The 27,283-nt window shown below is 65.4% G+C and overlaps 6 protein-coding genes across 20 annotated transcripts in view; 2 read left to right on the forward strand and 4 right to left on the reverse strand.

Annotated features, from left to right (window-relative positions):
- Nucleotides 1-604: 604 nt before the first annotated feature.
- Nucleotides 605-2,292, reverse strand: TIMM29 (translocase of inner mitochondrial membrane 29). The gene is made up of 2 exons (XM_075025144.1): nt 2,199-2,292; nt 605-1,697 (listed from the first exon to the last, which is right to left on the reverse strand). Exons 1-2 carry the CDS (start codon nt 2,260-2,262, stop codon nt 1,033-1,035), a joined length of 729 nt encoding a protein of 242 aa, XP_074881245.1. The 5' UTR covers nt 2,263-2,292; the 3' UTR covers nt 605-1,032.
- YIPF2 (Yip1 domain family member 2) lies at nt 2,236-4,821 on the forward strand. Of its 2 annotated transcripts, none has more exons than XM_075025133.1 (9): nt 2,236-2,438; nt 2,652-2,696; nt 2,981-3,120; nt 3,270-3,350; nt 3,429-3,511; nt 3,603-3,719; nt 3,864-4,024; nt 4,101-4,283; nt 4,367-4,821. In XM_075025133.1, exons 1-9 carry the CDS (start codon nt 2,261-2,263, stop codon nt 4,804-4,806), a joined length of 1,428 nt encoding a protein of 475 aa, XP_074881234.1. In that variant the 5' UTR covers nt 2,236-2,260; the 3' UTR covers nt 4,807-4,821. The 2 variants fall into 2 exon arrangements, with proteins under 2 accessions (XP_074881234.1, XP_074881235.1); XM_075025134.1 differs by having other exon boundaries at nt 3,429-3,516; nt 4,367-4,646.
- Nucleotides 4,822-4,860: 39 nt separating this feature from the next.
- CARM1 (coactivator associated arginine methyltransferase 1) lies at nt 4,861-12,881 on the reverse strand. Its single transcript, XM_075025128.1, has 16 exons — nt 12,711-12,881; nt 9,870-9,995; nt 9,639-9,745; nt 9,434-9,538; nt 8,423-8,533; nt 7,981-8,158; nt 7,733-7,823; nt 7,528-7,609; nt 7,333-7,418; nt 7,127-7,216; nt 6,892-7,029; nt 6,403-6,492; nt 6,190-6,302; nt 5,960-6,037; nt 5,776-5,844; nt 4,861-5,691 (listed from the first exon to the last, which is right to left on the reverse strand). Exons 1-16 carry the CDS (start codon nt 12,853-12,855, stop codon nt 5,555-5,557), a joined length of 1,746 nt encoding a protein of 581 aa, XP_074881229.1. The 5' UTR covers nt 12,856-12,881; the 3' UTR covers nt 4,861-5,554.
- Nucleotides 12,882-14,089: 1,208 nt separating this feature from the next.
- Nucleotides 14,090-18,202, reverse strand: C4H19orf38 (chromosome 4 C19orf38 homolog). 7 transcript variants are annotated; one of them, XM_075025150.1, is made up of 10 exons: nt 17,225-18,202; nt 17,025-17,128; nt 16,623-16,727; nt 16,217-16,516; nt 15,999-16,079; nt 15,791-15,877; nt 15,411-15,438; nt 15,212-15,255; nt 15,061-15,098; nt 14,136-14,923 (listed from the first exon to the last, which is right to left on the reverse strand). In XM_075025150.1, exons 3-10 carry the CDS (start codon nt 16,651-16,653, stop codon nt 14,807-14,809), a joined length of 726 nt encoding a protein of 241 aa, XP_074881251.1. In that variant the 5' UTR covers nt 16,654-16,727; nt 17,025-17,128; nt 17,225-18,202; the 3' UTR covers nt 14,136-14,806. The 7 variants fall into 7 exon arrangements, with proteins under 7 accessions (XP_074881252.1, XP_074881253.1, XP_074881251.1 ...); XM_075025146.1 differs by having other exon boundaries at nt 16,623-16,730; nt 17,225-18,201; XM_075025148.1 differs by lacking the exon at nt 17,025-17,128 and having other exon boundaries at nt 17,225-18,201.
- Nucleotides 18,203-18,382: 180 nt separating this feature from the next.
- TMED1 (transmembrane p24 trafficking protein 1) lies at nt 18,383-20,763 on the forward strand. Its single transcript, XM_075025153.1, has 4 exons — nt 18,383-18,600; nt 19,000-19,097; nt 19,183-19,387; nt 20,225-20,763. The coding sequence occupies exons 1-4, from the start codon at nt 18,442-18,444 to the stop codon at nt 20,441-20,443; spliced, it is 681 nt and encodes a 226-aa protein (XP_074881254.1). The 5' UTR covers nt 18,383-18,441; the 3' UTR covers nt 20,444-20,763.
- A 586-nt stretch (nt 20,764-21,349) lies between these two features.
- Nucleotides 21,350-27,283, reverse strand: part of DNM2 (dynamin 2) — a 36,541-nt gene continuing 30,607 nt past the window's right edge. For 4 of the 8 annotated variants that reach the window (XM_075025099.1, XM_075025096.1, XM_075025098.1 and 1 more), the window contains 4 exons: nt 26,884-27,048; nt 26,147-26,379; nt 25,755-26,003; nt 24,528-25,315 (listed from right to left, as the gene is read on the reverse strand). In XM_075025099.1, the coding sequence (XP_074881200.1) occupies nt 25,246-25,315; nt 25,755-26,003; nt 26,147-26,379; nt 26,884-27,048 (717 nt within the window). In that variant the 3' untranslated portion in view covers nt 24,528-25,245. Of the gene's footprint in view, nt 21,860-24,527; nt 25,316-25,754; nt 26,004-26,146; nt 26,380-26,883; nt 27,049-27,283 lie in introns of those variants that run through there. The other 4 variants (XM_075025104.1, XM_075025105.1, XM_075025097.1 and 1 more) reach the window with 2 other exon arrangements.

The following is a 27,283-nucleotide window of genomic DNA, read 5'->3' on the forward strand; positions in this document are numbered from 1 at the left end:
GCAACGTCGTCGTCATCATTGTCCCCCCCCCGGGAAATCGGGGGGAAAAGGGGGGTTTTGGAGCCCCAAAACGGCGCTTTTCCATAGAGCTCCAACCCGCGAGGGGAAGGGAGGGCAAAAAGTGTCGATTTGGGGGGGCGAAAAGAGGAATAATTAAGCCCGAGTAATGAACCGAGCGCCAAGGGCTGCCGCTTGTTGGCACCGGCTATAATTAGCGGCTCCCAGCGGTGTTATTAATTATGTCGGAGACGCGTGCGTGTCCCCCAGCGTTCCCAGCACGGCTTAATTGCCAAAGGAAATTAAGGTTTAACGAAGCGGGCCCCGATGGCCGTTCATCACTGCCGTCTCCACAGCAACGTGGGACCCCGGTAAAATCCCCGGTGCTTGCTGAACCCCTGTGAATCCCCCCAAAACCTGCCGGCTGAGGCGGGGGGGTGTTTTTTGGGTGGTTTTAGCCCAATTTCTATGGAAATTAAACATCTGCCATCTGGTGGAACCGTTTCTGCCGGTTTTAGGGTCAGGGTGGGGGGCGCAGCCAGGGGCAGGGGGGCTGGAAATGCGTCAGCGATGGAGGGGAGAGCCCCTCGATATTTAAAAATATAAATAGAAATAAAATATCTATATAAAACCATATAAATACATCAATTAAACATCACAGTGGGAAACCGTCACCTCGCCACCAGTGATAAATAACTCACGGGGGGGGGTGTGGACACGTCGATGTCTTAACGAACATCTTAATGAACGCCTGATCGATAATTAGGGAGGCGCACGGAAAAGAAGAGATGCCTTAATGTCTACAATTAATAATAAGACGCCTTAGTGAACGCCTGGTGGATAATTGGGGCGCAGAGACTCATCCCTGCGGCGCGGCTGACCCCCCTCAACCCCCAACGTGTCAGTTGGGGTAGATCCACATGAATTCAGCCGCGTTAATGAGTTATAAATGAGAATTAAATAAATGCCAAGTTACAAACGACAATTCACCAGTGTTAACGAGTCGAACACGCCACCCGGCGCCAGCGGTCCCGTTTATGGATCTCTGGCATTGCCGCTGAGCCGTGCGCCCTCGGCGCGTGCCGGTGCTGCCGCCTCGCTCTCGGCGCGCTGGATGTCCTCCTCGGTGAGGGTGACGGGCCGGAATTTTTCCAGGAACTGGCTCTCGTTGCGGTGGGAGCGGAGGTGGTGGGGGCTCATGCGGCGCAGCCGGGCCGGCAGCGTCCCAAACTCCTCCTCGTTGACGTCGCAGTCCCGCAGCCGGGCCCCCAGCACCCACCAGCGTCCCCAGAACCCCACGTCCAGGAGGCGACCGGGCAGCTCCCGCCACCGCGGCCATAAGTGCGGACACTGCACTGGGTAGAGCGCGGCGTCGGCGGCGTGGGGGGCTTCGTAGACCACCGCCAAGAAGAAGAAGTCACGGTAACGTAACCGGCCGGCCTCACGGCGTCGCAGCAGGCGTTGGACGTGCCGATCGGCGGCGGGGCTGCGGGTGCCGGGGGAGAGGAGCAGCAACGTGCCGGCCGCTTCCACCGTCGCCGCCTCGAAGGATTCGGCGCTGGGGACAGCGGCGGCGCAGGCGGCCGCCCCCGCCAACCCCGCCAGGGAACCCGCCGCCGCCCCGGGACGGCGACGAGCCCCCTCCGCCGCCTCCCGCACCGCCGCTGCGTAGTCCTGCAGCAGCGCCCGCCACCAGCGCCCTGCCGGAACCATCAGCGGGGGGGGGCTGGGCCCCCCCTCACCCCCTCTTTGGTCGGGGCTGTGTCCCCCCCCCCCCAGCCAGGGGTCCCGGCTGCCCCCCAAGACCCCCCCGTTGAAGCCAGGGCTGTGTGGGTCACCCCCCGAGACCCCCCATTGGACCCAGAAGTGCCCAGGCTGCCCCCCAAGACCCCCCTCCCAGCTGAAGCCGGGGGTTTCGGGGCTGCGCCCCCCCTCAAGTCACCCTCCCCCCAAACCCAGGGCTCCCGGCTGCCCCCCAAATCGTGTCCCCCCCCAGTGAACCCAGGAGCCCTGCCCGCCCCCCCAGACCCCCTCACTGACCCCAAGAGTGTCGGGGTGCCCCCCCCAGACCCTCCCCCGTTGCTCTGTGTGTCCCCCCGGACCCAGGGGTGCCCCGGTCCCAATCGCCCGCGCCCCCTCAAGGTCCCAGCCCCCCCCAATTGCCTCCAGGTCCCCCCGTTGTCCCGGTCCCCCCTCCTCACCGATGCGACTCTCCGCGAGGCGCCCCCAGAGGCCGCGGCCCCCCCCGGCCGCCGCCGCCGCCATGACCGGAAGCGGGTCCCGCCGGGACGGATCCGGCGACGGACCGGGCGGAACCATCGCGGTGGGGGGAACCAAGTTGGCGGGGCGAAGGGGGGGAAGCGGGAGAGGGACGGACCGGGAGGAACCATCACCACAGGGCGGGGGGGGGAGGGAAAGAACCACGTCGGCGCCGCCGGGCGGTGAGCGGGGACCGGGACACCGGGGCGGGGGGGGGGACGACACCGGGAGCACCGGGCCCCGGGGACCCCGAGGGGGTTTTGGGGGGTGCCGGGGCCGGGGATCCCGGGGATCCGCGGCCTGCGGCGCGGGGGGGGGGCGGACCGGGCCGGTGCCGGGGGGTCCCGGTCCCGTGGGGGGTCCCGGTACAACGGCGGTGCGTTTTGTCCCGGCAGCGAGAGGCTCCGCCATGGCCGCCCCCGACGAGCTCCGGTTTCAGGGTGAGTCTCGGGGGGGTGTCGGTCCGGGACACCCCCATCCCGACCGGGGACCCCCCGGTCCTGCCGCCCCCCCCCGCCTTCCCCGGGAGCCCCCCGGCCCTGATCCCCGTGTGGGCACCTCGGGGGTCCTCCGGGCCCCCCCAGCCCGTGTCCCGGCAGGGTTTGGGAGTGTCTCGTCACCCTCCCCACCGCTGGGGTCGGGGCAGGTTCCCCCCCCCCCCGGTAAGGGGATGGGGGGGGGTGTCGGTTCCTGCCCCCCCCCCGATCCCTCTCGCCCCCCGCAGAGTTCGAGGAGGCGGCGGAGCTGCTGTCGGCGACCCCCGACGCCACGACCCCCCGCGCCGGCGAGGAGCGGCCCAGCCACACCGCCGTGACCGTGGGCCCCGAGGAGGGCGAGCCGGGGGACGACACCGACACGACGGAGGTGAGAGAGAGGTGGAGGGTCCGTGTGTCCCCCCCCCAAGAGCAGACCCCCACCGAAAGGGTTGGGGGGGAACAGGCTCGCTCTGAGCCCCGGGGCTGCGGCCGAACCGCCCCCCCCAACCCCGGCTCATCCCGCTCCCCCCCACGCAGCTCCTGGGTGGGCAGAGGCGGCCGCACAGCTTCTGGACCTTCGAGTACTACCAGGCCTTCTTCGACGTCGACACCCACCAGGTAACGGCGCCCGTCGGCACGGCAGCCGGCACCGGCGTCTGCCGATCCAGCTGAGGTTCCGCCTTCATTCCCCGGTAGGTGCTGGAGAGGATCAAGGGCTCGGTGACGCCGCTGCCGGGGAAGAACTTTGTGCGTCACCGCCTGCGCAACAACCCCGACCTGTACGGTGAGAGTGAAGCGGCCGCGGCCGTCCCCGCTGCTGACCCCCAGCAGCGCCGCGGCTCCTCGCTGACGGCGTGTCCCCGTCCTCAGGTCCCTTCTGGATCTGCGCCACGCTGGTGTTTGCCCTGGCCGTCAGCGGGAACCTCTCCCACCTGACGGAGAAGCGAGCGTCCCCCACCTACCACTACAGCCCCCAGTTCCACAACGGTGAGGGGCCAGAGGGCGCCGGCAGCAGCCCCACAGCTCGAGGAGGGGGGGCTGGACCCCCAGATGGTGCCTGCCCCACGCTGGCACCATCACGGGGACCCCAGCCGTGCCCTAACCCCCTCGTTTCTTGCCCCCCAACCCCAGTCACCATCGCCGCCACCCTCATCTACTGCTACGCCTGGCTGGTGCCGCTGGCGCTGTGGGGGTTCCTGCGGTGGCGGCAGAGCCACGGGGCCGGCGCCTACAGCTTCTTGGAGACCGTCTGCGTCTACGGCTACTCCCTCTCTGCCTACGTCCCCACCGCGGTGAGTCCCGGGGCAGGGAGGTCCCCGGCTTTTGGGGGACAGGACACGTCGGGGTGACGGGCCGCTGTCCCCGCAGGTCCTGTGGCTGATCCCGGCTGCCTGGCTGCAGTGGCTGCTGCTGGCCGTGGCCGCGCTGCTCTCGGCGTCGGTGCTGGCCCTCACCTTCTGGCCGCTGGTCCGTGCCGACGGCCGGGCAACCGCGCTGGCCGTGGTGGCCGCCGTCGTCTCCCTGCACACCCTCCTCGCCGTCGGCTGCAAGGTACCCGCTGGTGGCAACTGGGGGGGGCTATCCCTGGGGGGGTCCGTGCGTCCCCCCTGCCATGGTTTTTCTTTTCCTTTCAGCTCTACTTCTTCCAGCAGCCGCTGAGCGCCAGCCCAGCCCCTTCACCGCTCCACACCACGGTGGGGGCCGAGGGGCTCCGCAGCCACGCACCACAGCTCCCCAGCACCAACGTCTCCCTGCCGGGCACCCACCCTGCGCGGTGAGCGGGGGTGTCCCTGGCTCGAGGGGGAGCCCCCGGCCGTGGCACCGAGCCCCTTGGAAGGACGTGGCACCGCTCGGTGCCTCTGCTCGGCCCTGCAGCAGACGCAGGGGTCCCCGGCTCCCCTGTGCCAGGGCAGCGCTGGCTGTGGCTCCTCTCAGCCGCCAGCTCGTCTCTATGCAAACTGACCCAAATAAACCCAGGGGCATGTCCCCCCCTGCACCCTGCTGCTCTCTCCTGCCTGGGGGACATGACACCCCAAAACCACCCCGGGGGTGGGGGGGGGTCACCAGAAGCTGAGGAGGGATCCGTGCCGGAGCCCGGATCCAGCTGTGGAAGCCAACGGGGGCGCGATCCTTCGAAACCCTCCCGTTTATTCAGTACTACAGCCGAAAAAAACAGCAGATCTGCTATTCCTATGCGACAGCCCGGCAAGGGGCCGCCTGCCCCCAGCCCTTCCCCGGCACAGGGGGTCCCCCCCCCCCACCGCCGCACCCCTTGAGGGGAAAACAGGAGAGGGGAGAGTTCAGGCGCCGAGCACGGGGACACGAACCGACGCCAAACGCACCGCCGTGCCAGGGAGCCTTCCAGAAAGGGGTTTGGCCCTGCCCGCGCTGCCCACGCTGCCTGCTCCGGCAGGCAGGGACGGGGCCAAAAGAGGAGCTTTCGGTACATTCAAGCCTTCCCCCTGCGGCATTTTGCCCCCCACCCCTCGCAGGGTGGTTATGGAAGACGGCACCCATGCGTCGTGGGGACTGGCGGCTCCGGCCATTCGTTAAAAAAAAAACAAACAAAAAAAACAACAACCAAACAAAACCCACCCCCACTCCCCCCAAAAAAAAAAAAAAAACCAACAAAAGAAACCCCAAAAACCCCCATCCGGGTCCGGCATCGGCGAGCGGAGCGCGGGCTGGGCGGCTTCGTCTATCATAGGAGGGTCCAAAAAAATCCTCCTGGGTGGCCCCCCGGGCCAGGGGGGGTGGGCAGGGGGGGGCGACGGGTGCTCTTCATTTGGTTTTCCTGGCGCTGGCAGTCCCAGGGGAGCCCCTTAGCTCCCGTAATGCATCGTGTTGGTGGTGATGGACATGGGGGAGGCCATGGAGATGGCGGGACCCCCCATGGTGAACTGACTGTTGAGGGGGTAGTGGGTGCTGGAGCCGCCGCTGCTCTGGCCACTGGAGGAGCCTGGGGGGAGATGGGGGGGTCAGGGGGGAGCTGGGGGGGGTCTGGGGGGCTCCCAGGGAGGGGGCCGGGGTGTGTGGGGGTTACCTTGGACGATGCCCGTGCTCATGATGGAGCCCATCCTGGAGTGAGTGTGGTTCACAATGCCGGTGTTGGCTGTGGAGGGGGGGGGGGGGAGCGGGGTGAGGTTGGGGGGGAGCGGGGTGAGGTTGGGGGGCTGCTGTGACCCGCAACGGGTGGGGGGGTCCACCCCCCCCAGCCCCGTACTCACCTAAAGGGATCAGGTTGTTGTGGCCGACGTTGGAGCCGCCGGCGATAACGCTGCTGAGGTCGTACGCCGCAGGCATGCCTGCGCCGGAGAGAGAGGGCAAAGGGGTCAGGCCCCCACCCCAAAATGGGGTTTGGCCCCCCTCCCCGTAATCCCGTAACCCCCCGGCCGGGGTTTTTGGCATCACCGATATGGCAGATCCCCCCCCCAGCCCCCGACTCTCTGGTACCCACCGGCCACGGCCATCCCGGTGCTCATGTTGTAGGTGCTGCCCGTGTTCCACATGTTCTCCGAGGGGGACGTGTAGTGGGAGCCGGGGGGGGGTGAGGGGGTCGTCCCCGTGTACCTGGGGGTGTGGGAGGGTGGGAATGAGGCCTGGGAGGCTCATTGGGGACCCCACTGGCCCCGCTCCCCGCCCCCCGGCCCCGAGCCCCCCCCGGCACTACCTGAAGAAGGGGTTTTTCAGGTCAAGGAGGTTGCTGGACTTGGAGCCGGTCTGGTCTACCTGAGCCACGATGCTGATGTCATAGCTCTGTCTGGGGGGAGGGGACACGGGCCGTGAGACCCCAAACTGCATCGGGGGGGGGCGGGGAGCAGACCAGCCTGGCCCCCTCCCCCCCCCCCCCCCGACTCACAGCCCCCAGAGAGTACCAGGAACAGCATCAGCATCTGGGTCACGGCCGTCCCCACTGCAAGCTATAAATACACCGCCAAAACTGGGCCAGGGCCCCCCCCCGGCCCAAACTGGGGCAGGGGCCCCCCCTCTGCCAAGCCGCTGACCCCCCCCCAGCTATTCTGGGTGCCAGTGCGAGGCGCAGAGGGATGTGCCATAACCAGATCGTGGCTGGTGTAGCCAAAGCTGGGACGGCGGCTCCGGCAAGGGCCCGGCTGTGTGGTGGGGGCCCCCCCGTGCCTCCCCCCGCTCCGGCTCTCACCTCTTGTTGGCAATGAGGAGGCAAGTCCCTGAGAGCGTGTCACCGGCTTTGGCGAAGAGCGGTGACTGGAACAGGCACCGGACCTGGTACCAGTGGGTCAGCGGCTCGGTGGGGGCTGTCGAGAGCCACACCGTCATTCTGGGGAGGGGGGGGAAGGAAGACGATGTGTTGGGGGGGGGGGGGGGCGCGAGGCACAGCCCCAACCCCCCCGCCCCGGGCTCCCCCCGCCGCATACATGGAGCCGATGAAGGCTACGTCAAACCAGAAGGCCAAGCCGTGGACCAGCCCCGAATGCAGCATGTGGAACTTGAAGGGGATTTCTATCCTGGAAGGCAAAGCTGAGCCGTTGCAAGGGGGGGGTCAAGGCCCCCCAGCACCCTTGGGTGCCCAAAGGCTTGGGGTGGGGGGGGCTCAGTCGGGACCCTCCCGGCTGCCACCCACCTGTGCAAATCGCCTTCCTTGGCTTCTAAGAAGTTCACGGTGTATTTGACTGATTTGGCCATTAAGATCCTGATATCGAAGGTGTCCTGGGGGGATGGGGAAGGTGGGGGTGAGCGGCCAGGACCCCCCCAGCTCGCCTCGAGCCCCCCCCAGTGGTTCCCCGTCCTCCCGCATGGGGACTTCAGGGCCACTCACCACCACGGGCTGCCTGAAATACTCATCCACGGCCGCCCCTCGGAGCGCAGAGAGGTCGACGCCATGGAAGGATGGCTGGTACCTACAGGAGGGGGGACATATAAACACGTGAAGGGGGGCGGCTCCGGCCCTGGCCCCCCCGCCCCCCACCGTCCCAGGGCAGGGGAAGGGGTCAGGATCATCCTCCCCCCGGCGCCAGACTCACCAGAAATTGGCCTTGGTGAACTGCTCCATGTAGAGCTGCTCGTCCGTGAATGGGGCCAAGTGGACGTCGCCGATCGTTGGGAACATGTTCCCTGGACGGGGGAGCGGAGGATTCGGTTGAGGAGGGGGGCCAGGAAAGTGCCTGCTCCCCCTCCCTGGGCTGGTGGTCCCCAGCAGAGCAGGAAAGAGGGCCCTCGGGGTGCTGGGAATCCCCCCCCATCCCCACCGGTGTGCTGCCCCGGCACTCACCGCTGGGTTTCAGGTACTTCTTGGCATGGAGGTAACTCTCCAGCATCCGCTCGTTGAAGAGCATGTAGCCCATGGGCTCAGAGATGATGATGTCCACCTGCTCGGGCAGTGAGACCTCCTCCACCTTCCCTGGAATCACCACGATCCGGTCCGTCAGGTTGTTGCTCTTCACCAGTACCTACCCCAGGAAAAAGAGGGGGACGTTCAGGGTGGAGAGGAGGAGCCCCACAGCACGGGGGCACGATACTGGGGACGCAGTGGGAGGCAGGGCCCCGAACTGCCCTGGCCCCGGCGTTCCCAGTGCCGTCATCCTGGCATTACTGGGTTGTACTGGGGTAGGGGCACAGCTCAAAGGGGCCGTGATCCCAGACAGGTTTGGCGTGAGACCACCGAGCTCGGCAAAGCCACGAGCTGCCCGGCGGTGGGCACCGGGGCCGCTCACCTCCGCGTGCTGGGCCATGGTGCTGGCTTCCACCGCATAAATCTTCCTCGCCCCAGCCTGTGCCGCGAAGAAGGAGAGGATGCCAGAGCCGCAGCCGACGTCCAGGACGATCTGGGAGGGAGACAGTGAGGATATGGTGAACCATCGGCACCTGCTCTGGAGGCCGGGACTCATCCCGTCCGGCTCCCGGCATCATCGCCCCAGAGCCAGGATTGGGGTGTTCTGCCTCCAGTCTGGGGCACAGAAGGACGGGGAGACCCAGGGACCCCAAGATTTGGATTCCCAAGAAGGAAAACCAAGGTGGCGGCACCACCAGCACGGCCCCTCCTGGGGAGAAAACAGCCCCTCACCGCAACTCCGATCACAAACAGGCTTCAGAGAAGGAACTAACTCCAGCAGGTCGTTACCCACCCCCTGGAAGCTCTGGTAACGACCCACGCACACAGAGCCAGCTCCGCTCGGCAGCAGGACCCAACTGCAGCATTTATCCCACCTCGGCGCTGCACCGAATCGCGCCCGGACCCACAGCAGCTCCGAGGGCTCGGCCCCGGCCGCTTCCCAGTGCCACGGGGAAGAACGGGATTAAGAGCGCCATGGCCGAGCCAGCGAACGGCACCCGAGCGCCCAAATCCTCTTTGATCCTATATATAACCCCCCCCGGCCCCGATTAGGGGGATCAGCGGTGCCGGTGCGGGAAGCCGGCTGCTCCCCGGTGCTGGCGGCACGCGGCTCTTGGCCACCGTCCCTCCTCCTGCTGGCCACACACTCACAACCAGCCATGTTTTTGGAGGAATACTACAAATAAAACCACTAGGAAGGAAATGGGAAAGCACCGGAACACATTAAAAGCAGGCGAAAAAAAAGGAGGAAAGTCCTAATCAAGGCGCCTCTTCCAACTCCGGCATGTGACGACCCTCCCGGAGCTGGAGACAGACACCGAAAGGAGGCAGATTTCACCAAAACTATTGTACAGGCCGGGGCAGTTAAAGGGGGGGAGGTCGCCCGGCTGACCTTGTCTTTGAAGTCGCTGTGGTTCTGCAGGATGGCTCGCTGGTAGGTGCCCGTCCGGACGTAGTCCTGCATCATGTTCTGCTGCTGGGACAGGTACCCGTAGAACTGGCGGGGGGAGGAAACAGACAGACGGACGTGTATGTCACCGGGGACGCCGTGGCCAAACCCTTGCCAGCGGTCGTGCCCGGCTGGAGCAGCCCCTCACCTGGAAGTACTGCACGGCCGAGGATTCCTCCGTCCGCTCGCTGAAGACCGAGCGCTCCGTGTTGTGGCCCCGGCAGTTTTTCAGGATGTTATAAAAGGAACAGAAATCTGGAAAAGACGGAATGGGGCGGGGGGGGAGACTTTAGCCCGGGGTGGGGGGTAAGGATGGGACAGGGACACATGAGGGTCCCGAAGAAGCCAAACCGCCCCCTCCCCGGGGTGGGGGACGCACCGTTGGGGGTGGCGAACTGGATGAGGACACTGTTGCAGCCCAGCGTGATGATGAAGGACTGTTTGCCCACGCGGCTGCATTCGGTCTCGCGGGACACGGAGCACTTGAACACGCAGACGTCTTCATCTGGGGGGGAAGAGAGAACGCGGGGGTGGGGGGGGCGGACGGGTTAGAGCCAGGCAAAGCCCCCTGCCAACCCCACCGGATCGTGCCACGCTGGTGGGGCTCAGTCCAAACCTGCATCCCCCCCGTCTCCCACAGCCCAGCTGCCCCTTCCTGCCCTCCCTCGTCTTAGACGGATGCCAAGGGAGCGGGAGAAAACATAATTAGCCTAATTAACCTCCGCGGCGTTGTGGTGGGGGGAGACAAACCCCTCGTGTGTGGCCGAGGGGGTTTATGGAGCTTTTGAGTGTCCAGAAATATGGATCGGTGCTGCTGCCCATCACTGCCGGGACGGGGACCCCCCCACAGCTCTGCGGGGACCCCTCTGGCTCCGGTGAAGCCGGGCGATGCCGTGAGGAAGAACGAGGGGAGACGGACTGAGCTGCCCGCGGCCAAGCCGGGAGCGGCACCGGCCACCCCGGCCTCCCCATCGCGGGCACTGCTGGCGTCCGCACCGGCCTCCCGCCGCGGGCGTCGCGGCGTTCCCTCGTTAGCCGCTTTGAAGCCGGGGAGCGGCGAGCGGGTAATTAGCACCTCCAGCCAGCGCTGCCTTTCTCACGCAGCACCCCGCCGGAAAAACCAAACGAGCCGCTGCGGCAAAACCTGTTTTTCCCCCAGCATCTCGCTGCTGCCGCTGCCGGTCCCTCTTGCCCTGGCAGCGCCGGGCAGCCCTGCCTGCTGCCAGCCAGGCTCCCGGCACGTCGTCGCTCCGGATCAGCCACGCGGTGCATTAAGTTGCCCAATTAATTGGGAGTGACGAGAGGGAAACGAGCCGGGGGGGCTTCCAGCTCGACCCGCCGCTTCCAGCCCCAAAGGAGACCCCGGCAGGGCCGCAGCAGCACCTGCACCGAGCCCGGCACTGCCCACGGCGCCGCTCGGCAAAGCCATTAAATGCAAATTCCCGCCAGCCGCGTTAATCAGGCTGTCAGCCCGGGCCTCCGGGCTCTTTGTGGCCGATAAAAAAGGGCTGGCAGATGTGCCGGCGGCCGCCCCGGCGCTGAAAGGGCAGCGAGAGACCCCCAGCCCTGGCCACACAAAGGCTTTTCTGGCAAATAACTGGAAAAGGGGGATGACGCCGGGGCCGGGGGGGGGGGCTGGACCCTGGCCGGTCCAGGGCAATGAGCCGGATGCGGCACGAGGATGCGGTGAGGGATGGAGAAGCCGCGGAGCCGAGGGTCGGCGCCTCGCGGGGCTGTGCCGGCACGAGGATGGCTCTTGGCGCCCGCCAAAAAAACCCGTTAATAACCTTCAGGCGATGGAGGCTCCAGGCGAAGCTTCGCTCTCGCCGAGGGGAGCGGGTCCGGCTGCCCAGCCGCTCGCCGCTGGCGTCCCACTCTCCTCCCGGTTGAGGAGCTGCGCCGAAGCTTCGGCAGCCGGCGAGGAAACCCGGGCAGAGAAAGCGCCGGGCCGGCACCGAGGCGGAGGCAGGATTTGCCGCGGGCTCGGGGATGAGCCAGCCCCACATGCCTCAGTTTCCCCCTGCCCCATCCCACACCGCAGGCGAGGTCTCCTCCAAATCTGGCGCAGGATGGGGCCGCTGCGCCACACATTAATTACTTGCGCCGATCAACTAATTTCACTGGAGCGGGTCGTTAGCAGGGAGGGAAGGGGGTCTGGTCGTTATTCCCCCCGCGATGGTGCGGTTGTAAAGCTGACGTCTCCGCCGGTAATCACGTGAAAACCGGCCGGGCGTGGAGGACGAGGAGGCTCCGGCAGCACCGTGCCGGCACCGGCGCCGACGTATTCCCAAGATTCACCGAGCACAAAGCGCAGGAGCCGCCGGATTGGGGAAAGGGGGTGGGGTGGGGAGGAAAAAAAACCCCCCAAAAGAATAAAACCCACAATTCTTGGCGGAGACAAAGAAAACTCGGCTCCGACACCGCGCCCGCCGGCCGGGCGGCGAACACCCCGTTAGCGACTTTGTTAACGGCCGCCGGAGCGAACCCCCCCGGGACGGGCCGGCCGCCGCGGCGCCTGGAAGGTCACCAAATTCGGGCTATTTCAGGCAAGGCGAGGTGGGGGGGGGGTGCGTGCTGAGAATTAACTTTCCGCAGCCTCCGGCAAACGCCCGGTGGGACGGGGGAGCCCCCGCCTCGGCCGAGCCCCCCCGGCTGCTGCCGCCCTTTTGATGGTCGCGGGGGGGACGGACGGGACGGGACACGACACACACGGACACGACGGTGCTGGTACCCCCCAAATGACACGGACCCACTGGCCCCCAGTGTCCCCGTCTGCCCCCAAAGCCCCCCCCCCTCAGCCCCCCAGCCCCAGCATCCCCCCAAGGCTCCACCAACCCCAAAGACCCCCCCAACCCCCCATTTCCCCCCCAGCACCCCGTCACCCGCCCTGGAGGGTGCCGAGCCAGCCCCCCCCCGCCAGGTCCCCCCACCCCATCTAAGCCCTACACTCCCAGTCCCCCTATAGACACTCCCAGTCGCCCCCCAGACATTCCCAGTCGCCCCCCAGACATTCCCAGTCGCCCCCCAGCCCCCCATACACCCCCCGCCCCATCTCAACCCTTCAGGCCCAGCCCCCCCCAACCCCTTCCAGCCCCCCAGGCCTCTGCACCCCCAGCCCCCCCCGAGCCCCCCAGGTCCCGTCCCCCCCCCCGGGCCCCCGCCCCCTCCGGCCCAGCCCCCCGTACCTCACCCCCCCGCCGGTCCCCCCGCCCGCACTCACGGCCGTAGAGCGCCAGGCCGGCGCTGTCGGGGCCGGTGCGGACCTCGAGGCGCAGCGGCTGCTGCTCCTGGTGCCGCTGGATCTCGCCGTTGGCGTCCCCGATGGTGAGGAGCCGCACGCCGGGGAACACCGACACCGCGGCCATCTTGGAGCCGCCGCCGCCGCCGCCCCCCCCGCCCCCGCCCCCGCCGGCACGCCCCCGCCCGCCCCCGGCCACGCCCACCCCGCCGGCCACGCCCGCCCGCGGGCGCGGGCCACGCGACCCCTGGCGGCCGGCGGCCGCGCGGCGCCGCCCTCGGGATCGGGACCGGGACAGGGATCAGAGAAAGGGATCAGGATCGGGGAAAGGGACCGGGACAGGGATCAGGGAAAAGGATCAGGATCCGGGACAGGGACCAGGGACTGGGATCAGGACAGGGGGTGGGGACCTAGGGATTGGGATCAGGGAAGGGGATCAGGATCGGGGATCGGGACCAGGACCAAGGATCAGGGAAAGGGATCAGGATCGGGGATAGGGACCGGGATAGCGGATCAGGGAAAGGGATCGGGACCAGGAACAGGGACAGGGATCAGGATCGAGACCAGGACCAAGGATCAGGGAAAGGGATCAGGATCGGGGATAGGGACCGGGATAGCGGATCAGGGAAAGGGATCGGGACCAGGACCAGGGACAGGGATCAGGATCGAGACCAGGACCAAGGATCAGGGAAAGGGATCAGGATCAGGGACCAGGATCGGGACCAGGGATCAGGGAAAGGGATCAGGATTGGGACCAGGATCGAGGTTGGGACCAGGACTGGGATCAGGACGCACCAAGGATCAGGGAAAGGGATCAAGGATCGGGATTGGGATCAGGACCAGGGATCAGGGATTGGTGACAGGCATCAGGGACCAGGACCAGGATCAGGACAGGTATCGGGACTGAGATCCAGGATCAGGGATCAGGGACCGGGATTGAGACCAGGATCAGGACCAGGGATTGGGATCAGGACCAGGACAGGTAGCAGGACTGAGACCAGGATCAGGGATAGGGATCAGGACCAAGATCCAGGATCAGGGCCAGAACTGGAATCAGGAATTGGGGACAGGGATCAGGACCGAGATCCGGGATCGGGGACAAGGAACAGGGACTGGGATCAGGATCGGAACTGGGATCAGGACTGAGATCCAGGATCAGGGATAAGGGAAAGGGATTGGGACTGAGATTGGGACCGAGACTGGGGACAGGTATCAGAGACAGGGATCAGGGACAGGGACCAGGACCGGGACCAGGGATCAGGACCAGGGGTCGGGATCAGGACCGGGGGCTGGCACCAGGCAAAGGGCACCGGGGACCAGGTACCAGCACCAGGGACAGGGTACTGGCACCGGCACCGAGGACCAGCACCGGGAACTGGCACCAACTGCAGGCAATGGGCACCGGGAAAGGGGCACCGGGAAAGGGGCACCGGGAAAGGGGCACCGGCACCGGGAAGGGCAGGGGAACCAGGCGCAGCACCGGGCATTGGTACCGGCAATGGCACCGGCCACAGACACTGCCACCGGGTACCGGCACCGGGAACCAGCCAATGGGCAGAGACAGCACCGGATAACGGGCACCGGGCACCGCACGGCAGCACGTGAGCACCGGGCGCTGCCGGGCCACGCGCGCAGAGCGACAGGGCACCCACGTCCCGCACCGGCACCTGGCGGCAAACACCTTTATTGTAACCAGAGCCGGCTCCAGTGCCAGCGGAGACGCGGCGGCACAGAGTCACCGCGATTTGGGGCGCCCAGCCCAGCTCTGCCGCGTGCCCACCATCTTCCCGGTGGCAAAGGTGCGAGGAAGAGGAGGGCCCTTTGCCGGCTCTGGTGTTGAACCGCCGGCGGTGCGTCGGCACCTGTCCCGTGCTGGGGGTCTCGTGGGCAGTTCTGGGAAGCCCCCGGCACGTACCCCAGCCAGTGTGGTGCCGCAGCGTGCCAGCGCCTCGCCGACCTCGACTTCACGCAGCCCCTTCCCTCACGGTTGGGCCGGGGGCTCCTCGTGCTCCCCGGCGGAAGGAGGAGCTGGGCTCTGGTGCTGTGGGGAGCGCCGGCAGACACGGCCCCGCCGGGGCTCATGCCAAGGACCTGAAGGTGCTGAAGTGGGGTGCCGCAGGGGGGGACGCCTGGGGGTATCTCTGTGGGGACGCCGGGCGTGTGCCGGTGCCATTGGCGGCTCCTGGCTGCGCATTCTTGCCGGGGGGGGGAGAGGTGGGGGTGAGCCGGGGCAGCCACCGGCAGCCGGATGAGCCTGTGCTGCTCCGGCAGGCAGGCATACCCCAAAACCAACCCTGGGTGGGCACGGGACCCCCCGTCTGCCCCCACTCACCATGCTGACGGTGTAGGCGCAGTTGTCATAGGAAAGCTCTGCGGAGAAAAAAGGGGACGGGGATGGTTTTAGCGTGCTGAGGGCTGGGGGAAGCGGTGGCACCGGCCGCCGAAGGGGCACAGCCCCGGCACAGGGTGGATCTGAGCCTTACCGGTGGTGGGGTACTGCATTTCCGTCCAGCAAGACGCCTGCTGCCTGCAAAAACAAAACTGGTGGCAGCGTGGCGGGCAGGGGCGCGCATGGGCAGGGAGGAGGCAGCGGGGAGCCTGGCACCACGGCTCAGCCAGGGGGTCCCAGGGAGCTTTCGGCGCCGGTTTAGCTGCGGCGGTGCCGGCTCCGAAAGCTCTCACCTCTTTGCCCGCTGTCTCCTGGCCTCGACTGGCGAGAGAGAAAACAGAGACGGGTGGAGGCGCAGCCAGGCTCAGACACCGGAGCCGCGCGGTGATGCCGGGGGGGACCCAGCGGGTGCGTTAAACCCGGTTCTACCCAAACCACAACCCCCTCCGGGGGTTCCTGCTGCTGGTGACTCGCCCAGAGCTGGTGAGGACCAAGAAGGGATCTGCCTGACGGCACCAGCACCGGCACCCTCGTCCCTGAGGCAGCACCGAACCGTGTGCCGCCCCAGTGGGGACATCTGAGGTGCCAATCCCCGTCGGCACAGCTGGTGCTCCCCGCTTATGGGCCCCCGCCGGCACGGCCACACCAGCGAGAGTGCCCGCACCCTACGCACCTCGACAGGCCACCACCACTGCCGCTGCCAGCAGCAGCAGCACCAGGACGGCCACGCTGATGGCAACTGGGAGAAGCCAGGAACGATCTGGAAGGGGAGAGAGAGTGGGGGGTCACCCGCAGGGAAACCCCCGGCACGACCACAGAGGACCACCGGGAACAAGACACCGGCGCTGTCGCCGAGCTGGGCAGGTCCCCCGTGCCGGTACCTTGCCGCAGAGTGGTGGAGGTCGGCAGAGGATGGCCGGTCGGGGCGGCAGGGGGGGGATGACAGCCGGTGTCACCCAAGGCTGGGGAGAAACACGTTGGGTTTGGGTCGGCAGCGGCCCCGGTGCACTGCGGCCACTGCGCCGCGGCGGAGCCCCTCACGGCTGTGGGGAGGGGGTGCCCCCACCCGCCGCCCCCCCCGGCGTCCCACCACCCGCACCATTCACCACAATCTCCATGCTGAATGCCGACATCTGCCAGGCGCTGCCGTTATAGCTCCGGTACCTGCACCGGTAGCACCGGGAGGCCAGCGCAGTCCCATCCAGGGTGAAATCAACCTTGTGCTGACCCGGGTTGGCGGAGACGCTCTGCGCGGGGACGTCAGCGCCCATCGCAAAGAGCTCGAAGGTGCTGCCAGTGTAGCTCTCTGGGGCGATGCAGGTGATTTTCAGGGAACCCCCATCCTCTTGGAAGAGGAGCCCAAGCGGCAGCGGGGAGAGCCTCGGTGCTGCCATGGCTCCTGCGAGAGAGGGAACAGGGAGCCGGATGCGACTGTCAAGCGACTGCTGCGGTGGTGAATTCTAGCTCGGCCAACCCAAGCTTAGGTGGAGGCAAGGACAACATACCCGCCACGAAGAGGAGAAACTCCAGCCTCATCCTCCTCCTCTTCCTCCTCCGGGGTCTGGATGAAGGACAGCCCCGTCAAAGAGACCCCGAGGCGCAGGAGCTCTCTGCTGAAAAGAAGGAGGAGGAGGATTTTGCTCAAAATGAAGTTTCATCACCCAGGAAGGAAATGACAGAGTCCCCAAGTACAAACCAGAGCTATTTTTTTCCCCTGTTGCACAGAAAAGGCTTTTTCCACCCAATAATCAGAGCGACGCGAGCTCGTGTCTGTGTGAAACCTTCTCCTGACACTGGACGTGATTTCCTGGGCTCACTCCCCAATTATGACGATATTGTCAAAAAAGAGGTGTAAACAGGACATAACGAGGCGTCACTCTGGACTGACACCCAACCAGGACCCTCACCCAGACCCTCGACAAGGTTGGACGGCTTGAAACAACTCCTGCGGTTTTTCTCCGGCACGTCCAGCTCCCAACGGTGCTGCCGGCCTTGGTGGCAATCGCTTTGCCTGTTAATGAAAAGCAGCTGCCCGCAAGGTGGAACAGAGCCCAGCGTGCGCAGCGCTTCAGGGCAGCAAGCGACCAGCAAGCCCGAGGTGACGCACCTCGTCAGGGCTGACGATGCAGGCACAAAACGAGGGGCCCGGGGCACAGCCGGCAGCGGGGACTGCGTGCCGGATGCGCCCGCCTGCTTGGCCCACGCCTGCTTCCTCCTGCGGTTGTCCCAAAACCGCGAGGAATCAGGGCTGAGAGGTTGGCCTGGGGCTGGGCAGCGTGGTGGTAGGGCGGCTGCAGCCCTGCTTCTCCGTTTCCCCAGGAGGGTGAGGCTGAGCCCCAGGGTTGAGCCGGGGCCCTGGCTGGGGAGCAGCCCCGCACCCTGACATTGCTCACAGAACCCCCCCCAGTCTGCTCCCCAGCCCCTCAAGCTACGCCAAGATCTCCCAAATCTGCCCCTAAGCACCTAAATCTGCCTTAGGCCCCCCCAGATCATCCTCAGGGACTCCTAAATTCACACCTAACCACCCAAATTTGCCCTGGGACCTCCCAAATCTGCCCCAAGACCCCAGTCCTGCCCCAGGGCCCCCCCAGATCTGCGCCTAACCACCTAATCTGCCCCAGGGGCCCCCAGTCCTGCCCTAGGGCCCCCCCCCGAACTGTACCTAACTACCCAGATCTGCTCCAGGGCCCCCCAAATCTGTACCGGCCCCCTAAATCTGCCCCAGGAGCCTCCAAATCTGCCCCAGGGCCCCCCAAATCTGCACCTAACCACCTGAATGTGCCCCAGGGCCCCCCAAATCTGCACCTAACCACCTGAATGTGCCCCAGGGCCCCCCCAATCTGCCTCAGGACCTCCCAGATCTGCCCTAGGGTCTGCCAAATCTGCACCTAGCCAGCTAAAGCTGCCCCAGGAGCCTCCAAATCTGCACTTAAAGACCCAAATTTGCCCCAGCCCCGCCTCATCTGCCCCAGGCCACACCGCAGTGCATTGTGGGAGCCCGGCTCCCCTCAGGGGGCGGCCGCGGCCCCCCGGGCTGAGGGAAGACGATGAGGGGGCGGGCGCTGGTCCGCGCCGGCCAATGAGAAGTTACAACGCCGGGCGCCGGGAGGGGAGCAACCAATTAGCGGAGAGGATTCCGGGAGAGGCGGGGCAACGCTGCCGTTCGCCAGGACCCCGCCCCGCGGGCGGCCGAGGCGCTGCCTGAAGCCCCGCCTCGCCGCTCCCGCCTCAGGCGCCCGCCGCGGACAACCTCGCCGTCCGCCCGGGCCCTGTCGGCGCGCAGCGGCGGGGCGGGGCCTGGCTTAAAGGCGCCGCGCGTCGGAAATGGCGGCGCGGTGGCTGTGGCTGCTGGCGCTCTGCACCGGGCCCGCCGCCGCCCCGCCGCCCCCCGACGCCGAGGTGACGTTCGTCCTGCCCGCCGGCCGCCGGGAATGCTTCTACCAGGGCGCGCCCGGGAACGCCTCCCTGGAGGCCGAGTACCAGGTACCGGAGGGGCGGGGCCGGGGCGGAGCTCTACCGGAGGGGGCGGGGCTTGTACCGAAGGGGGTGGGGCTTGTACCGTGCCGGTAACGGGAGAGCTGGGCCGGTAACGGAGGGGTTGGGGCCTGGGAGGGGGGGGGGACACGGGGAAGCTGGACTGGGGGGGGGGGGGGATACCGGGAGGAGGAGGAGGGGGGGGAAGCCGGTACCGGGGGGGATAACGGGAGAAGGGGTTGGGGGGGAACCGGTACCGGGCCCATAGGCAGGTGTGGGGGGACGTGGGGCCCAGGGCTGGGCAGGAGGGGTGTCCCCAGTACCGGAGAGGGATCTCTGGTACCGGAGGGGTGTCCCCGGTACCGGAGGGGGATCCCCGGTGCCGGTGTCCATCCCCGGTTCCGGCAGGTGATTGGTGGGGCCGGGCTGGACGTCGACTTCTCCCTGGAGAGCCCCTCGGGGCTGCTGCTGGTCAGCGAGTCCCGCCGCTCCGACGGGGCGCACACGTGAGTCCTGACCGTCTCCCGTCCCGTCTCCCGTCCCGTCTCCCATCCCGTCCCGCTGACCCCACTCTCCTCTCCACCCCGGCAGCGTGGAGCCCACCGAGGCCGGCGACTACAAGCTCTGCTTCGACAACTCCTTCAGCACCATCTCGGAGAAGCTGGTGTTCTTCGAGCTCATCTTCGACAGTGCCCAGGAGGAGGAGGAGGAAGAGGAGGAGGAAGAGGAAGGCGACGGCTGGGTGGAGGCGGCGGAGCCCGAGGACACGCTGGACGTCAAAATCGAGGACATCAAGGTGGGGATGAAGTTCGACGAGGCCGAGCGTGAGGTCCTGCGGCTGGGCCAGTATCCGTACCAGCCGGGGATGAAGGCATCGGAGCTGCCCTGTGGAGGAGGAAGAGCTGGACACGAGCTGGCAACGCATGCCGGCAGCCTGGGAATCCAGCCACCTCCTGGGCAGCATCACCGGCAGCGTGGCCGGCAGGGCAAGGGAGGGGATTCTGCCCCTCGAGTCCAGTGAGACCCCCCCAACAGTCCTGTGTTTGGATTCAGCAGCGTTGGGTTGACGGTTGAACTCGATGATCTTAAAAGTCTTTTCCAACCTAAATTATTCCGTGATTCTGCTCCCAGCTGTGGGGCGCTCAGCAGAGGAAGGAGAGGGACCTGCGGGAGCGGGTCTGGAGGAGCCCACGGAGCTGATCCGAGGGCTGGAAGAGTTGGGGGTGTCCAGCCCGGAGGGGAGACGGCTCCGTGGAGACCTTCTTGCACCTCGCGGCAGACAGACTCTTTCGGCGGGCTGGTAGCGCTGGGACAAGGGGGAAGGGGTTTCGGCTAAAAGAGGGGTGATTCAGTTCGGCTCTAGGGAGGAAATTCTTCCCGCCAAGGGGGGTGAGGCCCTGGCAGAGGCTGCCCAGGGAGGGGGTCGATGCCCCGTCCGTCCCTGGGACCCTTCGGGGCCAGGCTGGCCGGGGCTCTGAGCACCCTGGTCTCGGTGAAGACGGCCCCGCTCGTGGCAGGGGGGGTTGGACGGGCTGAGCTCCAAGCGTCCCTTCCCACCCAAACCGTCCCAGGATTCCCTGAGGAGGCAGCGGAGATCGGCACGTCCGACCGGTGCCTCCTTTTCCGTCCCCAGGAATCCATCGAGACCATGAAGAGCCGCCTGGAACGGAGCATCCAGATGCAGACGCTGCTTCGAGCCTTTGAGGCCCGAGACCGTAACCTGCAGGAGAGCAACCTGGGCCGGGTGAACTTCTGGTCGGCCGTCAACCTGGGCGTGCTGGTGGTGGTGGCTTTCCTCCAGGTCTACATGCTGAAGAGCCTCTTCGAGGACAAGAGGACAGTGCGGACGTAGATGGGGGTGAGGGTGGGACACACACACACACACGGGACTCGGCTCCCTGCCGGGACGGCGTCGGAGGAGGGACGTGCTCCCCTCCGGCTGCTGCTGCTCCCTCCCGGCGGGGATTAAACCTGCCCAGCTTTGTACCGCGGTGTCTTGGAGCCGATGCGAACCCGGGGGGGGGAAGGTTTGGGGGCGAAACCCCCCTGCATTTTGTCACCGAAGGGCCTCGAATGTGCATCCCTGAGTCTTTGAGGAAGGAATCCGTTTATTCTGGGCCCTGTGGGGAGTCGTGGGGACGAGTCTCTGGGATCCTGAGGTGGTTTATAGGCTCAGCCATAGCCGGGGGCTGGACAAACTCCTCGGAATTGCCTCCACCGGGAGGGAAAAGGGCCCCGAGGAGCCGGAGCCGGGAAGGACTTTGCTCAGGGAGAGGGTTCCCCACTCCCGCAGCATTTATCGGGTAGGACGTGGACCCGGCCCTGCCCGCTGGCTCCGATATGGCATGGCCAGCACCGCGGAGATGGAAACCGCTGCCTGGAGGCTCACCGCGTGCCGGAGCTGCTCTCCCAATGCCGCTGCCCTGCGGCTCGTCCGAGCATCCGGGAAGGACCCGCTGAATCCCTCCAGCTTCGGGGGAAACCGGGACTTTCCTCGGCCAACGCGGAGCCAGGATTCTCCTGCCCAGAGTCTCCCTCCCTGCGGCTCTCGCAGATTCAGGGGTGCAGGCTTGGCCCTTCCTCCGCGGGAGGCATTGGAACAGAACCAAGGTGGCCATAAGGAGCAGATCCAGCCTTAAAAATGCCCAGAAAAGGGAATTCAAGCGGCAAATGCCGCTCCTGGTGCCTGTAAATGGGGTGGGGGGGACAGAGCTGGGCTGGGAGAGAGACAGGGCAAGAAATACTCCAAAATCGGGGCGAGCGTTGGAGGCGCTTTATGTGTCGCTGCCCCTGAAAAAAACACCCCGGGGACGTCCACGAAGGGAGGGCGAAGGGAAAATCCCTGCGGCAAGTGCAGAGTTCCCCATAGCTTTGCTGATGCAGCATCAGCAGGAGCCGGAGCCAGTCCCAGGCTGCGGGGGGGTCATTATTAATCCGCTAAATCACAACCTAGGCAAGGTGAGGGCAGCGGGAAGAGGCTGGCCCAGCCGGGGGGGGGCTTCTCAGCACCTGGGAAGTGGGAGTTTTCACACCGGAGCGAAACGCTGCAGTCCCAGGAGCCCTTTTCCAACCCCGAGGTTGCCGAAAGCTGCGGGGGGAGAGGCCTCGTGTGCCCCCGATTCCTCGTCCTTTGCCCCTGGCGCGGGGCTGCGTCCCGGCCCCCGGCTGAAGGCGTCCGCTTGGCTTTGCGGCGGTGGGACGGGGGGGTTGGAGCAGCGGGGCCGGCGGAGCTCAGAAGGGCCGAGGCGGCGCAGAGGGAGCCGGTCTCCTGGTGGCAGGGGGAAAAAAAAAAAGAAAAAGAGCATTTAGAGGGATGGGAGCTCCCCTGTCTTGTGGGGTGAGGGGGTGTCCCCGGCCAGGACCACCCCCAGCGTGGCTGCTCCGGCTGCAGAGGAGCCCCTGAGCGGGTCCCTGTCCCCCCCAAGAGGCTCTGGAGTCTCAGGGTGAGACCCCCCCCAAATCACAGCCCCCCCCCCCCCCCCCCCCCCGGTTCTATCAGCCCCCAACAACCCTCAGCCAGCTTCCCTCGGCGCCTTCGTTAGCGCCTTCGTTAGCGATCCATCCCATTGGGACTGACGGCACTCCATCGCCCCTTCCTCCCGCTGCAGCCCCGGGAGCATCCCGTCCCGGCTGGCGGCTGCGGGATGAGCAGCCGGTGCCGGCACAGCACTTGCCGTCGGGTAGAACCAACCCTGAAACACCTGAGCTCGCCACGCTGCCCGGCACCGGTGCAAGGTCCAGCCCTCGCTCTACGGAAAATCCCCCAAAATCCCTCTTAGTGCAACGTCCGGCTGCCCTGGAGCCAGCCCAACTCCCGGCACGCTCCGGTATGTGCCAGAGCACCGAGTCCTACTGAAGCTGACGGCACAACCCTGCACCGGGGGAAGCTCCGGCTGCGCCAGGACCTCCTGGTTGCCCACCACGGCCAAGGTCGCGTGTCCAGGCCTCCCTCCGACTGCCGAGGGATAGATCCCACCGGAGCCCCTCATGTCCCTCCTGGGCTGGAGCGAGACGTGGTTGAGCACTGGTTCATCCTCTGGCACCATTTCCGAGGACAAGGAGATGCTGGACCGCGACCACACAGAAATGTGGCTCTGCCACGAGCCGGGCGGTGGGGAATCAGGGCTGTGGCGCCGCATCCAGCCCCAGCCCCGCACCGGCCCCCATTTGCTCCAACCGGGATTTTTCTGCTACAACAGTTTTCTACAGCCCAAGTGCTCAAAGACACATCCAAAAATGCAGAGACCACCACGCTTTGGCAGCACTGGGGGGGCCTTACACGGAGGATGTTGGTTTGATGCAAATAATAAAAGATTTGGGGTTTTAAACAGCCATCAGTGAAATCGTGGTTAGAGGAGCTGGCACAGAGACAGCCTGCAGGACAGCCCCCCCTTGATCCGAGACCCCCAAACTCCCTGTTTGATTCGAGAGCCCCACAAAGTCTCCTCAATCCGAGACCCCCAAAAGCCCCTCTTGATTCGAGATCCCCCCAACAGCTCCCCTTGATTCAAGGCCCCCACCAGCAATGGGACACTGGAGGAAAAGGCAGGAGGGAGAAGGAAAGGGCAAGACCAAAACCCCCATGAAGCGCCAGAGACTTTCACCAGAAGATTTGTATTTTTTTTCCCCTTTATTTTTTTTTAATTTTTTTTTTAGTTTATTAATAGGATACAGACTGGAGGCACTTACACGTTGGCAAACTGGAGGGAGAGGAGAGGAGCGGGCTGGGTTTTTGGCCAGACGAGGTGAGCGAGGGGGAGGCCCCCGAAACCGCCGGCGGGAAGGGGCAAGTGCCGGATGGGACCCCCCTGGCCGGGGAGGTGGCGGCAGCACCGGCCACAGACCGGGGAGGGTGGTGGGGGGGGCGAGAGCTGCACAGAGAAGCCGCGCCAGCGATGCCACCGGCCCCCCAAAACCCTGGGGGTGCCCGGCCGAATGACAGCGGGCAGGGCAGCAGGGTGGGCTCGTTAATGGATTAATTGGGGGACAGGACACCTCGCTGCGAAAAAGGGGGATGCGATTAAGGCAGGCAGCGCCGCAGCCCCATCTCTGCGCTCCTGGCAGCCTGGCTGGGCTGGGGCTGGAGTCGATGTTTTTAAAAACCTACATTATTGTTGGGGTGGGTTTTTTTTTTTTCTTTTCCCTTTTTTTTTTTTTTTTTTTTTTTTTTATACAATTAATACAGTCTGTAAAAATATTTACAACCTCTGCTCCCAGCCAGAGCCCAGTGGGGCAGCCAGCTCCTCGGGGAAGACCGAAGGCAGTGGCAAAGCGGGCAGGGATGCTGCGGGGGCCAAGGCACGGCTGGCTCAGGGCTGCCCCCTCGCTCCGGGCATCCTCCCAGACACAACCTCTCGCCCCTCGGGATTTGCACAGGATTATCGGGGGCAGCCGGACCCCCAGAAGAGCCTGTCCTGGGTGGGGGGCTCGAGGCAGCGGGGAGAAGCGCTCCCTCCTCTTCCTCAGGGCTGGAAAAGCCACTGCCGGCGAGGGGTTGTGGTGATGACAAACCGGGAGGGCACGGAGCTGCCCAGAATGCTCCGGCACGTTCCCCCCGCCACAAGACCCACCTCCCCGCGCGTTATTCCAGTCTTTTTCCCCAGGTCAGCCCAGCTTTGGGCATTACCGGCGGCCAAGGTTCGGTGTGTGCTGCGGCAGGCGCTTTATGGTGAGCACCAAGTACGGAGCGGGGCGAGGGCGGGCGTCACGGAAGAAATACCTGAGGTTCGCTGCTGAGCCGGCACCTCGCGACACAAGGACTACCTGGAGAGTCTGCTCCTGCTTTGCGGCGGATTAGATTTATTAGCAAATCGCTATCTGCAGTCCCATCATTTTCCATATATAAATTTTCCTCAAAGCTATAAAAACTGAAATATAGACTATGGTCAAGATTAGCAATCGACTTTCGGGTTTGGGAGAGAAAAACCAAAAATCGCTAAGTTTTATATATAATATATTAATACAAAAATTCTGGAGGGGGGGAGGAAGAGGAGGAAAAGGAGGAAGAAAGCGAATAGGCAGGAATCTGATCAGCCCCAACGGCAGCTCTAGGAGATTCTGGGCGCAGCCAAAGACAGGCAACAGTCTTGGAGTCAACCACCTCCGAGCTCTCCCATCCCCGTCGCGTACATTCAGGCCATCCCACGGCACGAACGCCGAGCGCCGGTGTGTGGTGGAGGGAGAGGGAGGGGGGGATTTCTGACAAAGTGCAATATTCGACCCCCCCAAAATATCTAATCCTCCGCGGTTTATTATACAGGGGCGGGAGGGGGGGGCAGAGCGGGACTCGGGGGCTTCTCTGGCGCAGCACCGGCCCCTCGCCGCCATAGTGCCGACTACCCGCTTCCCGGCTCAGGCGCAGCGGAGGTGAGGGAGGGCGAGGAGCGCTGCCCGTCCTAAACCGATGTCGCTGGCATTTACACGCCGGGACGCTCTGCGCCCGTCCCGAGGAGGGGCCGCGGCGCGCTGATGGGGATCGGCCGTGGTTAAACCGCTCTGCTGAGCTGATCACAGGTAGGATGGTTTTAAAAACGAGATTAGATGCGGGGGTTGGGGGTTGTTTTTTTTTCCCCTTCCCCCCCCCCCCAAAACGGCAAAGGAAAGCGGCAGGCGTGGGGGCAGCCGCTCCGGGAGTCGCTACCAGCCCCTGGGCAGTTAATCGAGCAGGGAGGGTTCGGCCGGTCGGATAATGGTGGGCCGGTTCGGCGCAGCGGGGGGTCTTCTGCTGCAGAGAGAAGGGGAACAGAGGCATGAGCGTAGGGATGGCGAGGCGAGGGGACCTCGTGGTGGCAGCTCAGCTCGTGCCGGTGGCACGCGAGCTCCCCAGCCTCTGGTGCGTGCTGTGGAGGTACCGGCAACCGGCACCAATCCTTCTGCAGGGATGAGGGGGACCGGAGTTCCCACCCCAGGAGAAGCGAGGGGCTGCGCTGGGGGGACAGAAGGGGAGCTCCAAGTCCTGCCACAGAAACCACGAACTGCCGACTCCCCTCCCGACCGAGGGGTTTCGCATCTCGGAGGCACCGGGACGTTCAGAAAAGCTCAACCCAAGTTGAGGATCCAGCCCTGGGGGCAGGAGACCACCCCACGCCCCCTCGGGAGGGCTGCAGGCCGAGGACGAGAGCCTCCCCCAGCACCAGGGAGCCTGCCGAAATGGGTTCTCTTACCTGGGCACACCTGGAGGAATGCCAGGGGGGATGCGTGCCGGCCGCGACGGGATCTGAGGAGGGGCTGAGAAGGGGTCGTTATTAGCAGCGAAGATGTTCTGGGGTCCAGGGCGCGAGGGGATGGGGGGAGCAGCGAAGGAGGAGGGTCCCCCTGCGGGGATGGGGATCAGGGGTGGCCCCGGTGTTGGACCCCTCACGGCCGGCGGCCGGCCCGGCGGCAGGACAGCAGATCTGCGCTGAGGCGGGGGGCTGCGGAGGAGAGAAAGCACCTCAGGGAACGGAGCACTGACAGCCCGCAGCCCTCCTTTCCCCCAGTAAAAAGCCCAAATCCACGTTATCCCGTCATCCACCCCACTAATTCCCGTCGGGCATCCCGTCCCCGCCAAACCGACCTGTGCCCGCTGCTTGTCTGCAGCCACGTGTCGTCCACGGGCGGGGGAACCGGCGTGGAGACAGTGCTGGTGCTGATATCCCCGATGATGTTCAAGGCCTCTTTCAGGGCATGGTACATGCGCAGCATGTCGTCCCTCCTCTGCGCCTGGTCGGCCGACTCCTCCATCAGGCTGTTCTGGTCAGCAGAGGAGTACAGGTAGGCCAACAGCTCCGAGTGGATGAAATCCTTGGTCTAAAGAGAAACAGCAAGCCAAGGTCAGCCTGAGACAGCAAACCCACTGGCTCGGAAGCTGGGGGAGTCAGAGCTGGAGGACCCAAAGCCGTGGAGGCAGCAGGGGCCAGGGGAAACCTCTTCCAGCCCTGGAAGACGCGCAGAGCCCCAGCGACTCGGGACTTGCAGGACGGTTCAGCGTCCTCGGTTTGCTGGAACCAGGCGGGAGCAAACGCCAAGAATCAAAGTGCCTTCTCAGCAAAGCCACTGCCAAGCAGCTCGAGCACAAAGACATAAAAATTAAGAATCAAAAGATCATCAAATCCCACTGTTCAGTTCCGGCTCGGTGATGAGCATGGCGCAGCCCATCCGACTCCTACTAAAGCCGAGGGGGGCCCAGGGCTCCTCCCCGGCGTGTGCTGCCCGGAGAACCCCAAAATCCCCAGAACCCCCAGAAGCTCCCTTCCCTCTGGAGGGGCTGCGTCCATCTGAGGTTCCCCTCCGCCCCGCGGCGCAGCCACTCACATTGTTTATCATGAGGTGCATTATCGTCTTTGGCATGAGGTCCCGGATGGACTTGTTGATGATGCCGACGTAGGAGTCGACAAGGTTGCGGATGGTTTCCACCTGGCGCTCCAGCTGAGGGTCCATGGAGAAGGTGTTCTCCTGGGCGCCGTCCTCGTTCTCAGTCTGCTCAGGGAAAGCAGGGCACAAGTTACTGTCGGGATCTGACAGACCCGGAAAGAAACCCCTCTGCTCCGCACATATTCCCTGTCCCTTCCACCTATTTCCATCCTATGCGGATGCTTTTTTGAAACAGAGTTTATTTCGTAGCCCGGAATGACTAGATCCATCGGCTGGGCAGCACAAACTAGGGCCGTGTTATAAAGTTCGTCCTCTTCTGCGATACCACGGCATTTTCCAG

Source organism: Buteo buteo, chromosome 4, assembly GCF_964188355.1.
Source record: "Buteo buteo chromosome 4, bButBut1.hap1.1, whole genome shotgun sequence".
NCBI lineage: Eukaryota > Metazoa > Chordata > Aves > Accipitriformes > Accipitridae > Buteo > Buteo buteo.